This window comes from Lipotes vexillifer, unplaced genomic scaffold (genome assembly GCF_000442215.2).
Source record: "Lipotes vexillifer unplaced genomic scaffold, Lipotes_vexillifer_v1.1 scaffold302, whole genome shotgun sequence".
Taxonomy (NCBI): Eukaryota; Metazoa; Chordata; class Mammalia; order Artiodactyla; family Lipotidae; genus Lipotes; species Lipotes vexillifer.
In genome coordinates this window covers 3094494-3110325 of record NW_006798913.1, presented here as the reverse complement: position 1 = coordinate 3110325, position 15832 = coordinate 3094494, and the positions used below count along the sequence as shown (strand labels likewise).

General features: G+C 36.4%; 1 protein-coding gene across 1 annotated transcript in view; it reads left to right on the top strand.

Moving 5' to 3' along the window:
- The window catches only part of GFRAL (GDNF family receptor alpha like), a 57938-nt gene extending 55983 nt beyond the window's left edge, over positions 1 to 1955 (top strand). The window contains 2 exon segments of the mRNA XM_007471199.1: positions 1882 to 1900; positions 1902 to 1955. Coding sequence (XP_007471261.1) covers positions 1882 to 1900; positions 1902 to 1955 — 73 coding nt within the window.
- The last annotated feature ends 13877 nt before the right edge of the window (positions 1956 to 15832 follow it).

Genomic DNA, 15832 nt, shown 5'->3' with positions numbered 1-15832 from the left:
ACTCTTTCCAAATCTTCTGTTTCCTTGGCTGCCTTCATTGTGAATGTGAGACCTCAGGTTAGAGATACATCAACTTCTAGATTTCTACATGTCTAGGGTTTAAAATATTTCTACTTATATAACACTTACAAATAGATATAAAGTGGTGTTCAGTTGCTTAGTTTTAATTTAAAAAAACCCCTCATATTTAAATATCAATGCTGCTCATTTGCTTATTCATGATACAAATGTATACATTTTTGTATACAAAATGGAATACAAATATTCCATCACAGAGGTATAATTTGAGTATCATAAATGTTAATGAAGAAATATATATATTAAGTGTATATATACATATATATTATATACATACACATAAAATATACTTATCAGTAAGATTAGGCCTGAGGGCAGCAGAGGTGGTGGATATTTCTCTGATCTCATGACGCTCAGAGAAGAAGAGTCAGTAAACTTGATGATGCTTGTACACATATGGTTCCTCAGACTCCAAGGCTTTGATGACCAGACAGATCAAGTGCAAAATTTAGTGGGGAAGGTGTATGGCACCAAGGAGTTGGGCACGTGATGGGTGTGTGCTCTGTCTACAGACATTCAAACTTACTTATTTTTAAAAGTAATCCCAGCTAAACATATTCCCTTGTTAGACCCAGCTCTTCTATTTAATTTAATGCTGACCAATATCAATACCAAACACGCTGCTTCTCTCCAAGGCCTTAAAAGTTGTATTTGTATGAAAAGATATGCTTTGAGTTCCAAGATATAGTTTAAAGGCCAACAAATAAGAGTCAGTTTCAAGGGGGAAAAATAGCATTTGGAATTTATTAAACTTTCCTTTATTTGGTTTAAAATATTTGCAAGCATAGTTCAGTTACTGGGCCTGCCTAGATATCCATCACAGAGGTATTGTTTGAGAGAAGCACAAAAAACTTTCTAGCTTAGCAAAAATCTTAAAGGTTTTCAATCTTTATGTTTTAGTCACTCACTTAATGTATAAAGTTCACATCTGCCACCTTGGTTTTTTTACACATTACTGTTGTGCCCCAGGTGGATGAGGCCTATATGGCTACTCAAAATTTCCTATATATCAGCTGTTATTTAACCTCCTTTCTTGACTGCAGAGAAAGATATATTTCTTTACTGGATGACAATAGGAGTGTTATAGGCAAAAATCTTGAATTGACTCTAATATGTATTTAAAAGCAAATCATTCATATTATATATTATAATCTTTTTATTAGTTATACTATCACATTGTAATATATTATAATTATATTATACCATTATTATTATATTACATTTAGTTACCAATTATTTTCCATGCAATTTAAATTTGATCCTTACATGTAATCTGAAAGATCCAGACCCAGGGTTAAGAAATGACAAAAGTAAAAGCCATCATGGAAAGAAGGAACAAAACAAAACAGAAGCATCAGTAACAACAAAACCTGTGTTACTTCACATTGGAGATCAATAATACCTTCTTCATAAAGCAGGCTGCTTGCCACTCACCTGGTGGGCAAGTCTAATCCATGTGAATACCTTCTGCAGTAAAGATGAAGGATTTTGCATTTGCTCCATGTTATGCTAAATTAAAACAGCCCTAAATCTTCAAAGAAATTTGCAGTGAAACCAATGATTAAAATTTAAATATTTGAGAAAAAAAAAGTATTTTTCTTTTCGAAAATGGTTACTTGGAGATCATAGTTAAGTGCATGATACTTAGAAAGACCATAGAATATTCTACTTTTGAAACTTTACATTCAAAAACTTAATTATCTTCCCCTCCAGGCATAGAATTCAACCAAAAAATAAGCACAGACACATTTTCAAAATCCTTAAAATAGCATATTGTTAACTTTTACTTTTACTTTTATATAGAACCTTCAGAATATCAAGTCAAAACAAGAGACCCTTCACCAATCCAAATACCTGGAGGACTCATGATTCATTGAGAGTCACGAATAATTAACAATCACTTTCTTTAAAGCAAGTCTTTGTAGCCAGTCAACAGAATATCCTAACCATTGTCAACAAAGAAAATGTTAGGATGGGTTTAATGATACTGGATCATTAAGTATGTTCATGTAAGGTGTAATAATTGGAATGATGTTAGATTTGTTTTTTCTTAGGAAAAAATTCAAGTATAAATTTACAGTGGTATCTTTGGACACTAGTATAGAATTACAGAATTACCCTTGAAGGCAAAAAATAATGTTATTCTAAGCTACACTCTGCGTGATTTGTTTCATAGTAAATTTGAGTCCATATAAGAATAATTTGTTGTATCATAATATAACATTTTATAGTTAGCAGAATATTTTCTGATCAGTTTTATAAATACCTATTAACTTGCCAAAAGGAAACTGCTAATAAAAATAACCAGTATATGTGTCATTTGTATATCCATTTCCAAATCATCAACTACATAATTAGCATTAACTTTAAGTTTCTAAATATATTTGGTTAGATGATTAGTCTTAAAAATCAGAAGTGATATCTTTGGATTTTTGTAATTTGAATACTATTGAACTGTACTTTGTTAACTTGATGTTTTTATGTCATGTTCATAAAGATGTAAAGCAACTACACTGGCCAAAAAAATCCATGTGCATTTCAATGATATATTTCATTTGTAAATTTAATTTTTTCCTATGTTAATTATTATGAACTTCTGCAATAATAAAGTAACATGATAATCATTACTTTCTATATTGTTACTATAATGTTACTTTTGGCCTGATTTGACATCAGAATATAAGTGTGAATAGAAAATTGTGGAAAAGATGTTTGTTAAGTTGTTGATACATATGTGCTTTTTAACTCTCTGCAATCACATTATACCCATTTCTAAGAACACACATGAGTTAGTTTTATCTGTAGTGACACAGAGACTCAAATATTCAAGAACAGAAACATATATTTAGTGATATATTTACAATTAAAGGTCAAACATTTTCTACCTGTTGGTATCAGATCTATTGCTCTTCACTATACTTCAGATCAAATTGTCTACATTAAATCAAATTTAAAGTTAACATTTGGCTATGTTTACTTGGAGTAACAGAAAAGCCATCCTTTATCTTTTCAAACAGGGAAGAATAATTTGGTGAATCACAAAGCTCCCTCAAGGAGCTCTCCATATTCCAATGGCTGCTAATTCTCTTAGTTATGTGAAGAGAATGTAGGTCTTTCCATTTCCAAGTCACTGCCATTTATTGCAGGCTTGCTAATGCCTAGGAAAAGAACTGTTCCCTAGAAAACAGAGGAACAAAGTCAAGTTGCTTTTAGAAATATGTTTGTGTTGAGCAGAAAATGGGGGGACGGAGTGTGAAGTAATAACTAATAGTTAAAGAGATTAAGCAATTTCTCAAAGTCTCACACTAGTCAATATAAAAATTAGTAATTGAACACAGATATAGCAGATTTTCAAATCTTTTATCTTAATTCCTAAACTCTACTGCCAATCACTTATCCCAGCTGTAATTGTGTCATTTTTGTACATAAACAACCAGGAAATACCTGTTTTAAATGTTCTTCTCTGTAGTACCATCTATATCAACCTAGATTTCATGTCTAGTAATTAGATGCTTTTACCTGTAATAAAATGTCTTAAATGAAAAGGAATACATAATATTTCGTATATCAAGACGTCCAAAGCGGAACATCTCAAGGGTCGGTTGACTTAGCCATTCAGTGATACGTCCCAGGACTCAAATTTTTCTTTTCCACCCTTCCATAGTCAATGAATGACTGGCGCAAGTCAGACTTTATAAGAAGACATGGAAATATAGGAATTCAAGTTGCTATAATTGATAGTCTAATCCCTGAATCACCTGAAGAAAGGGTGAATTTCCAAGTAAAATCAGAGTTCTACTCAGCAAGGATGAACAGGAGAGGGATCTTGGGTAGGTAGTCAACAGTTTCTGCTACAGAAGTCTAGACTATCTCCTTTGTAAATTAAATAATGTCTCTCATGACCTCAAACAAATAAACTGAACAGTTTGGGCTTAAGTTCTATTTTTCATTGGGCTCTTTGGAACTAAAGAGCCCAAACCTAAAACAGTGTTTCTCAGGCTGTCAAGGAGCTCAAGTTCTACCAATTCAGGATTCTTTTTCTATTCATTAACGAGCACAATTTGTCTGGTAGAAAACAATATTGGTTGCTTTGTGTAGGCAAGAACATTTCATCTTCCAGTGAATCTTTTTCCAGAAACATGGAGATCATCCATTCGTTGGCAGGGGAAACACTTGAAGGCTGTGCTACTGACCCTCAAGTTACAGGATCCAGTGAGTGATGAGGTAAACACTACTGCCTGGGTTTTTTGTGGGAACTGCCATCCAAGCAGAGGTGCACTTCAGAGGACTCATCTGTGTTGGGAACCTCTGCCTCAGTAGCACTAGAAAGGTTAAATAAATGTTTCCCAGATTAGTATTAGTAGACAATGTTTCCAGATATTAATAAAATAAAACATCAGGGGTCCCTGATGCCAAATAAGTGTACCATCAGGACAGAAAAGTCATGCTTAGAAGGTAAAGGTGAGATACAAGCTATGAAGAAAAACAGTGGGAAACAAAATTTCCACAAAGAGGGAATTCAAAAGTTATAGATGTTCTGTTAAGAGCAAGCTTCAGAGACACCTATTCTTTCGGGGTCATGCCATCAAAATTATTCTCTGAAAACAATAAGCAACTGGATTAAAACAGTAGAATTTAAAGGTATTTAATAGGAAAACAAAATTTGTTAATGCCCCTGATACCTCAATAGTAGAGGTCTTCTAATGTTTGAAGATCAGTTTTGAGGTATTTGGAAGAGCAAAAAGGTTGATGGGAATATGTTGTCTAGCATTTCATGTTTGTATTGAACCTTGTTAGAACTGGGGGCAGGCAAAGGCGGGTGTAGGAGTGAGGATGAGGAGTGAGCAGAAGGGGGAGTGCTCAGCATTGTTGGCGGAAGTATTGAAATTCACGAGGATTGTTCATTGTACAAATTATAAGGTGTATTCCACCCATGATGGTAGTTCTTATTTCAAGCGTACAACTAGGTAATAAAGAAAGCAAAACATCATTTTACACATTCATCTGGCTGTCTTACAAATACTGTAAATTTCTTTCATCACAGGTATTAATCATTTTCCATATTTTCTCCTTCCACTCCTGCCATCTTTCTTTCCTCTAATTTTTTCAAGTTTCATAAAGGACGGGAGGGAAACAACCTCAGGAAAGGAGAAATAAGTTAGCTGCAGAATACTGTAAAATAGCTAACAAAGAGGCACCGCCCATAAGAACATTTAGATCCACGCTTTTAGTCATTTCACATCCCATTCTCTTTCACAAATGCATTTCAAGTGAAATAACTTATAAAGTAACATAAGTACATTCCTTATCTCATAAGCTATCAGCCTGAAGACAATTAGACATCGAAGGTGATACCACCTCACACTTCTGAGAATGGCATCATCAAAAAGAACAGAGGTGAGTGTTGGTGAGGGTGTGGAGAAAAGGGAACCCTCCTGCACTGTTGGTGGGAATGTAAATTGGTATAGCCACTATGGAGAACAGTATGGAGGTTCCTAAAAAATTAAAAATAGATCCACCATATGATCCAGCAATCCCACTCTTGGGTATATACCCAAATGATATGAAACCAGAATCATGAAGACATATCCACACTCCCATGTTCATTACAGCATTATTCACAGTGACCAAAATATGGAAACAGCCTAAGTGTCCATCTATGGATGAATGGATAAAGAAGATACACACACACACACACACACACACACACACACAGGAATATTATTAAGCCATAAGAAAAGGAGAATCCTGTCATTGGCAACAACACGGAGGGAACTTGAGGGCATTATGCTAAGTGAAATAAGTCAGACAGAGAAAGACAAACTCTGCATGATCTCACTGATATGTGGAATCTAAAAAAAGCTGAACTCATAGAAACAGAGGGTAGTGTGGCTGGAGTCTGGAAAAAATGGAGGGATGGTGGTCAAAGGGTACAAATTTCCAGTTATAAGATGAATAAGTTCTAGGCATGTAATGTACAGCATGGTGACTGTAGTTAACAATTCTATATTTTATACTTGAAAGTTGTTAGGAGAGTAGATCAGAAGAAATGGTAATTATGTCAGGTGATGAAGGTGTTAATTAACCCTAGTGTGGCAATCATTTCTCAATATATAATTGTACCAAATCATCACATTGTACTTCTTAAATTTACCCAATGTTTCATGTCAATTATATCTCAATAAAGCTAGGGAAGAAAAAGAATTAATCTTGATTTCCAATCATGTCCAAAAATACATGTTTGAGTCTTTGAATCATTCAGTAGGAAAAAAGAGAAAGTAGAGAGAACTATTAGCAAATAACTTATATTTTTATATAAATATTCAGAAAATTGGTAAGAATAGCCAGATTTTGGTTATGGGACTACCAAACCTATGGACTAAGCATGAAGGGAACATTGTTAGTGTGGGTGTCTGATGTAATGCATGTAACCCATGTTTGGACAGGCAACACCTAGAGAAGTTGGCTTTTGTCAGTTGCATTTCAGCTTATTCATCTTCTTTGAGTGACTGGGAGGCAAAAGTATACAAAGAACAAAAATTATAAACTAAATATTTTAGGGGTTGAAGAAGACAAATAGTCCCTCTTATCTATCAGGATACCATTTTATAAGGCCACATTCTCATCCTCTGCTGTTCAGAGTATGTTGCTTGGGGATATTCTTTGTTATTAAGACTCTAAATTTACGATAGTGGCAGTTCTAATATTTTAATTGGTAACTGGTCTCACATAGGAACATATGAAACAGGTCTGAGTAACAAAAGCAACTTTAAAAACAGGAAAGGATCCAAACATTATACTATTGCCTTACAACATATTATAGCATGTATGTAATGGTAATGGATATTTACATTTATTTATTCATGGTCTGGTCTCAGAAGCCTCTATTCCCCTGATGATGAGAAACATATCTTAAAGTTGCCAAGAAAGGTATCCAAAATGCTTATTCACCTGAACTCAGTCCTCTTGGAAAATGAATCAGCTATTTTAACTTTGAATTCCCAGTTCGAGGACATCTCACCTCTTTCTCTCCCTCTCCACGAGGGTATATTTATGAATGTAGTGTATGCTTAGGTATATGTGTGCTGCCTTCTGTATCTTTGCTGGTGTCTGCTGTGAGTGACTGTCCTGTCTGGTCTCTGGTCACACTGCAGCAGAGTCTGCTGAGGATGGCTGGTCCACCCTGCTACTTTGGGTACCGTGGTTCCTTGTCATGGCTTTCAGTTTTGAGGCTCCCATATACGGCAGCTTTCTTCCTCTTAGGTTGGACCTCTTCTGGCTCCCTAGAGAGGGTCTCCGCATTCTTGCAGTCCTCTGAGGAGCAAAAGGGCCATCTACTTTCTTTGCACATGGCTATATTATGCACTGTTTTGTTGAAGCTAACTTCAAATCCTTCCTTCAGTCATGGCTCCTGTCCTACTAGAGTTCCAGTGCCACACAGATTTGGCAATATAATTAATGTACAACTTTGCTGAGAAAAAAGAAGTAAGGCCTCTTATACTGGGATTTTCCCCAAACTTATATGGGTGTAAGCATTGTTCCTCATTTCTGCCCTAGTCCCTAACACCCAGTGAGATCCCCCATGGATGGGATGGAAGGGTGGCGGGGTAAGGGGGGAGTGGTGGTTAGGAAGGAGTTGGGGCAGGATGCCAAAGCTTAAACTCTCACCTCTGCCTTTCTCTCTTCTCCATCTCTCCAAAGTCACCATCTAAACTGGCCTTTTCTTGCCCTATGTCCTCCATATTTTTTATGCTATATCTTTTAGTGCAACTTTATGACTCAAGTTTACCAGAGTTGGATCATGATATATACAAGGACAGTTTTATCAATAGAACTTAGAAAACACTACTCTCTTCACAAAGCCTGGCTTTCAGTGCCATTGTTCATTTAAGTACTTGAAAAGGCTAGATTTTAAGCTCCAACCGAACAATGACTCCTTTGTTCTAAGACTACCCAGTCTTTTTCAGGAGTAATGGATACTTGTTGCTTTACTGGTTTTGGAGCTGTAGAGAATCATGATTCAAGGAAAATGAAAATAAAAATGTGATGGCTTAAGATTTTCCATTATGTTTCTATCACAGACATACAATGTTTCAACTAAAAACTAAAGTTATTAGAGAGGAAATAAAGACAAGGGAAATGAGAGGAAAAGAAATGAGGTGATGAGAGGAAATGAGAAGAGAAAAAGGAAAAAAAAGAGAATGAGGTGCCAGAGGATTTGGTAAATTGGTCCTGTTTCCCTCTTTTTCCATTTTCTGAATTATCTCTGCTCTGTTGCAGGAGAAGACAAGAGGGTGCCTATTACAGGGGAGAACCCCAAATATAAAACCTCCTATGAGACAATGCTTGCAGGTCTATTCAGATTAGGCCTTTAGAGGTTATAGTTTTGTAGATCACTGGAATTATCATCACCACAGGTCAATCAGGGAAGCCCCCAAATCAAACAATTTCCCCACATTAGATTTAATTTGCTGGTCAAATGTAAAATATTTTTGTTAAAGTCCACAGAGCATAGTTGAGATTTCTGAACTAGAAGTAGTTTGATTCCCCTTAGGAACTGATTTACATTTAAAGTACCCCTGGTTATACAAACTTTTATGATATTTTTATTTTCCAATGTATATTTGAATTTGCCTTCATTATCTACCTTATTTATGATAATACTCCTAGTAATAAGTGTAGCAAACAGGATAGGCTGGGTTATCCTACAGTAACAAGCAATCATGAAATGTCAGTGGATTACAATAACAAAGCTCAATACAGGGAAGTTCTGATGCCATAATGGGGAGGTCCAGGCTAACAAAGCAGTTTTTCTCCAGACTATTACCAGAGGTAAATTAGAGATTGTAAAAAAGTACATGTTGGGTCTTAAACATTCCATCAATATAATACCTATCATTTCCACTCATATTTCATTGGCCAAAACAAGTCTTATGGCTGCCTGAATCAGTGAAGTATAATCTTCCTCCAGAGAGGCCCAGGGAATATTTGGGGGTAACAATACAGTCTATCAAAATAGGTAGCATTTAGTTAAATAATTCTTGGGAACCTGGCATTCTTCTAAGACAGGCATTCTTCTAACCCTAACCCTAAACCTAAACCTAACTTTAGACAATATTTTATACCAGTTCTTGTGGTGGACCTGGACATGACAGCCAAGGGCTGAAAGTCAAGTAGGGGTGACTTAGACTAAATAATAATATCATTTGAGTCAGCATTAAAACATTTTGGCAACACATCCCTTTGCACTCTCATTACTTGGTATCCTGAATTTGACAGGAAAGCAACATGCAGATGTATTCATTTCAAGTTTACTATCAACAGAATGGTTGAATCTCAATGGAATGGTTGTATTTCTCCCAAACACATATACTGGAATCTTAACCTCCAGTGTGATGGTATTTGGAGGTGGAGCCTTTGGGAGGTCATTTAGGTCATGAGGGTGGAGTCCTCATGAGTGGGGTTAGTGCCCTTATAAAAGAGACCCCAAGAGATCCCTAGCTTTCTTTCCCCCATGAGAAGACAAGGCAAGAAGCCAGCAGGTTGCAACCTGGAAGAGGGTTCTTACCAGAATCCAAACATGCCAGCACTCACATCTCATAATCCCAACCTCCAGAGCTATGAGAAATAAATTTTTATTCTTTATACATCAGCCAGTCTATAGTACTTTGTTGCAGCAGCCCAAACTGACTAAGATATATTATGATTAATTTATACTGTATAATAGAAGGCAGGCATTTGGAGTCTTGTAGTTAACTATTCATGACTAGGCAGGGATATGAAAATATTTTTTATCAGAATTGAAAACTTATATCTTGAAGCTGACCATTTTTGAAGGCTTACAGTTTTTTTTCAAATTTCCTCATGAAATTTAAAAAGAGTTCTATTTAGTACTTAATAGATTACACAACAACATTCAAAAATAATTTCACAGGTACTTATGAGTAAACATTAATGTAGAAAATATCTTTTGTTAAAATTTCTTCCATTTCTTCTTATGAGAACGGAAATTATGTTATAATAGACTTCTTTTAAAGACTATGAAAATAACAAGTACTATAAATTTAACTTTACTATAATAAAAACCCTTACATTTTCTGGTTTCCAGAATATATAACCATACATTATGTTCATCCTTGAATATCTTGAAGCATACATACTAGGAAGTTTAGCATGAAAGAAACAGGCACTCAAGCTGGTGGATAACATAATTTTCATTTTCCTAATGTATACCAGAGTCTAAATTGCATTTTGCCTTCATTTGAAACCCAACCATTCAGTTTATGGTAAACTGACTTGATGGGAAGTTTATCTTAAGACTTATGTAATCTTTGCCCCTTGTGTATCATGATATTTGGGGGAATATATTTTCTGGGGATAACATATGGTGGAGCAATCTTTCAGGTTACCTCTTGTGACCCCAAGTTTGCCTTATGGGGGAAAAACATGCTTCCAATTAAAATTGTCCTATAGGGACACTATTCTTTATGAATTCAGAGTGAAGAATAGCTAAGGACTCCAGTCTGTGTTTGACAGCTGGTGCAAAGCACCTTGAATCAATAAAACTGTTATTAATTCCATCCTAAGTACTTGCTATTGGTTCACCTTGACATGATTCTACAAAGATCTGCAGATTTGAAAACCTCTAATACAGGTTATTGTCCAGAATAAGGCCAGTATTCCTGAAAAAGCCCAACATACAGACAAAAATATTATATCATATAAATAAAGAACTTCACAACAGCAGTTTGTGGTCACTGTTTTAGGTACTTTGAGGGTCACAAAGAAATTTAAAGACATATTTTATTTCCCTAAATGATACTTCTAGAGAACAAGACATAGAACTTTAACTTAAAGCTTTGTAGACCAGGGCTTATAGAAGTTCTTATCAAATACATAAATTCACTTTGTGTCAAATGACAACCATTCTTTAAAGGTCTCCTAGGTTGAACCCTGCATAATGCTAAGTCTACTAAACATTCTTCAGAGTCAAGTAAAATTTAATTACAGGATAATTTATCCTTTTCTTTTCCTTACTGTTCCCATAGCATAGTCTTTCAAGTTCTTCCATATTTAGTTTATCATCCAGTGCAAAGCAGGACAACACAAAGCCTTGTTAATTATTCATCATTTCTCCTTCATGACACATCTCTAGTTTGTTACTATACTCCTATTTGTTTTCTGGAACATATTTTACAATTTTACCCTCTGATTCATGACTGAGTATACAGATCCAAAGAGAAAATAATTTTCTCTTGTGTTACTAGAACCCCACATCTCCAGGAAAAAATCAACTTGACAGTCAATAATGGGGGAGGAGTTGACCATTCATTCCCTTCCTCCCATTACAAGAATATCAAGGTAATTTAAAAATTTTTTAAAGATCTCGTTCTCACTCCAAACGCTCCTTAACAGACAGTCAATAGGAGGAAAGATACATCCGTCTCTTTTTTATATTTATTTAGACTTAAGGAATTGAGTGCGGTTTGAGAAACATTTACTGGAATAATGACATATCACATGGCAAGATTAATTCCTCTTAAGTAATTTAGCCCTTTTTAAATGTCTGCCTTCTTTTACCAAACAAATACATAGATGCAAAGAGTGATTGCTTTGTCTTATTCATGAGCACCTGGGTGTGGAAGAAGTTTGAGGCTGTAAACATAACTCCCAATTATCTGCCCATGTGAATTCCTGCATATTATAATTTCTGAGCTCTTTATCAACCAGCTGTGTCCACACACCCACATTCCCCCATTTTCCCCTGTGCTTCTGCCACGCTGACATTCTTTGAGTTTCCCAGATGCATCCTTCCTTCCAAAGGGTCTTTAAACATAATGTTCCCTTCAACATGAAATGGCCTTTCCCCTCCTCTTCTACTATTTAGCAACTTAGTTCTTTTTTCAGGTCTCATCTCTTGAATCATGTCCTACAGATGGAAATATTTGACAAGGTCTTACCTCTACCATGCACGTTTAAAGATTAGTTTCTCATTCATGGCACTTATTACACATGTAATTGACACTTGATGATACTTTCTATGATCTCTACCATCAGACAGTTCCATAAGGGACCACTGGTCATTTTGCTCATTATTATATCCCAGGATCCTCTTTGGCCTGACTGATATAGACAGTTGCTTTCCCGGGATCCAGTCTCATGCATATCCATACAGAGAATTATGATTTTGTTTGGGGTGGAAATATACTCAAGTAAAATGCTTGAATTCCCTGACTTTAGCAGCTAAGCACAGTGATGTGACACAGTTCTGGCCAATGTCAATGAGTAAGTTACAGTTTTCCTGAGAAAAAGAGACAGATGCACCAAGTCTTTTATTGTCCATCCTTCTGGCCTTGAATGTGAATATAAAGACTGGAGATACAGAAGCCATATTGGGACCATGAGGAAACCAGCATAAAAATGAAAAATAACCTGCTTTCATTGTGGTGAAGCAGGAAGATAGCATTACAGAGTGTAATGCTATCTACTCACATAGATGGGATGGGCCTCCACCAAAACGAGTTCAGATGTGGAGACTGATGATGCCAAACACACCAAGAGGGTATGAAGAGATGTATTTCTCACATAGGGATTCTTTCTGAGAAGATCAGGGAAGATATTCAAGCAGGTCTGAAAATGGCTTGTGGAAGGAAGGGGTGAATGTCCCTGGGCTTTACTGTGCTGGGGAGTAGAGCCAAGGGGCAGTGTAGTTCCTGCACAGTTTGAAATTCCCTGCTGGTGATGCCATGGTTTGAACTTCCCCTCCAGCACCAATGGACAGAGCACCAGGGCTTTCTTAAGAGCTTGCCCAGATCTGGCACAGAAGGATAATGGGGTATGGGGGTACTTAAATGCTATCAGTGGTCACGTGTCAAAAATGGAGTCAAGACATTTTATTATTTAAGGTGTTAGAAAAATAACTGCAACCATGTACCTCTGTATTCTCATTAGTCACAGACATATACAATCTTAATTGTATAGTAGGTGCTCAATAAATGCTTTTTATATTTTTATTGAGGTCTAATTGACATTTTAGTTTCAGTTGTACAACACAATGATTTAATATTTGTGTATATTACAAAATAGTTATCACAATAAATCTAGCTAACATCCATCACTATACATAATTACAATTTTTTTTCTTGTGATAAGGACATTTAAGATCCACTCTCAACAATTTTCAAATATGCAATACAGTATTATTAACTACTGTCACCATTCTGTATATTACATCCCTATGATTTACTTATTTTATAACTGGAAGTTTGTGACTTTTGACCCTCCTTTACCCATTCTGCCCACTCCCCATCCCCTGTCTCTGGCAACCACCAACATGTTCTGTGTACTTATGAGTTAATAATACTATATTATATACTTGAAAGTTGCTAAGAGAGTAGACTGTAAATGTTTTCATCTCAAAAAAGTAATGGTAATTATGTGACATGGTGGAGGTATTAATTAACACCATGGTGGTGATCATTTTGTAATATATCAGTGCATCAGGTCACCTCATTGTACATCTTAAACTTACACTATGTTACATGTCAATTATATCTCAATAAAGTTGGGGGGAAAGAAAGCAAGCTACCAAAGATAGGTGACTAGAAACAGAAATGCACCCAGGGCTAAACTTACAAAACCATGACTGAGGTTTTAAGTCCCATCCACCAATTTCATAGAAAAGGTTTTATTGAAATTCACTAGGTGGCTGCCATGTATATGTCAGTTATTCTTACAAAGTTACCAGAAGAAATTGAACTTTTATGTTTTAAGCAAATGAATTTTATTTTATTTTATTTTATTATTATTTTTTTTTGCGGTACACGGGCCTCTCACTGTTGTGGCCTCTTCCCGTTGCGGAGCACAGGCTCCGGACGCGCAGGCTCAGTGGCCATGGCTCACGGGCCCAACCGCTCCGCGGCATGTGGGATCTTCCCGGATCGGGGCACGAACCCATGTCCCCTGAATCGGCAGGCGGACACTCAACCACTGCGCCACCAGGGAAGCCCTAGCAAATGAATTTTAAAAAGAAAACTACTGGGGTTCTTGTTGGAAGGTTTTTAGACAAAGTGAAGGAGTCATTTTCTAATAGTGACTTCCTATCTCTCTTATAGTGAGAAGATAGGAAGTTTTTATGGGGGGGTATACATTGTTTTTAGCAAAAATAAATCTAAAAATGGAAATATTTCCAAATAAACTATTTTTGGAAGGAAGGAACAAAGAAACAAAGAAAAAAGGAAGAGCCAGACACTGGTATTCCAATTTCATTGCTTCCCCTCTACTTTAGAACATACACACATTCAGAATATGAATTTTATCAGCTGACTCCCAGATGATCCAGTTACATCTAGATGAAGCTCTTGGGGAAAAAAAGAAAAGCAGGTGGTGCTTCTCAGGAAGCTTCCAGAATATCTGCCCAACAATCCAATATATTAGCATCCATGTACAAATAGAGAGGGGCCATTGTGAAACTATCTGATTGAGAGACAGCTCTTCAGGATTCAGATGACTCAGGATAATGGCGTGGCTAGCCGTGACATGTTGTTGGTCTACTTTACCAATGATCTTAAAGAAATAGCTGTAGAAAGGAAAGTTCAGATGAAACAGTTACCAGAAGTTGTGAGATATTACCATTTGATTCCTAGAAGGGTATAAGCCCTTCCCTAAGCCACATAAGCTTGATACTATGGCTCAGGTCAGAGGATGGATGGCTCCCATGGAACCAAAGAATAGCTTTTTTCAGCAAAGCTCACGACTTCATGATCGAAGCATATAGAAGGATATTCTGTAGAACAAGGTGAAAAGAGAAGTCTGCCTAACTTGATAGCCCACCAAGGAAACACTGGCAGCTCCAAGGTGGCAATAGATACCAATTCAATCATGCAACCATCAAAAGAGTAGGAATAAATTCCTAATGTTCGTGATATTTCTGTCTTTAGGTGATTCAGGATATAGAGACTAAGGCTGTTAAGATGTTCTTTAGACAGGGTTACTCAGCAAAAGTCTCATAGTAAGTTCCTACAGTAACTACAGTCCCATGAAATACAGAAAAGTCAGCTCAGAAGGCATAGCTCAATGACGCAGTGTAAGAAGTGAAGCATGGAAATTTGGTGCCAATTTAAGATTACATGGTTCTGGGGTTTAATGGTGAGCTGTCTCTTTTGGGATCATGGCAGGCCTTTTAAGACAATGCACCCTTTTCATGGAACAGAATACAGGATGATCTTTTATGAGAGCCTCCATGAGGGTTAAACCACTCATAAGGGAGGAGGAGTTCCACTCCAGGGCAGTGCCCTAGAAAGGGGCAATAAAAATGATGATAGTTAACATTTATTGACCACTTATGGGCACTTTGCCAAACACTTGTAAGCATTATTTCATGAAATCCTTCCAACAGCTGTGTAAATAAGTGCCATTATTATCCAAGTTTTATATGTAAAGGAAGTGAGTTTTGAAGTGAGGTTTAAAGGGATTGGTAAATCGACTGAGGTTGCACAGCAGTTAAGTAATAGATCAGATGATGCCAAAGACAACTTAGGACAGATGGATGGGCATTAAGTCCAGTACACCTCCTCTCTTCTGGGGCTGAGCATTTGGGTCAGTGTCTCCTTCTCACAATTGATGTGTATATTTTAATTTGTTGTTATAATAAGCTTGAGGGATACCACGTATAGAAAATTGGTGAAATCTGTCTCCGATCCAAGCATCCTGGAGAAATCCTGATGACAAACTAGTTCAATTGGATCTTGCCAGG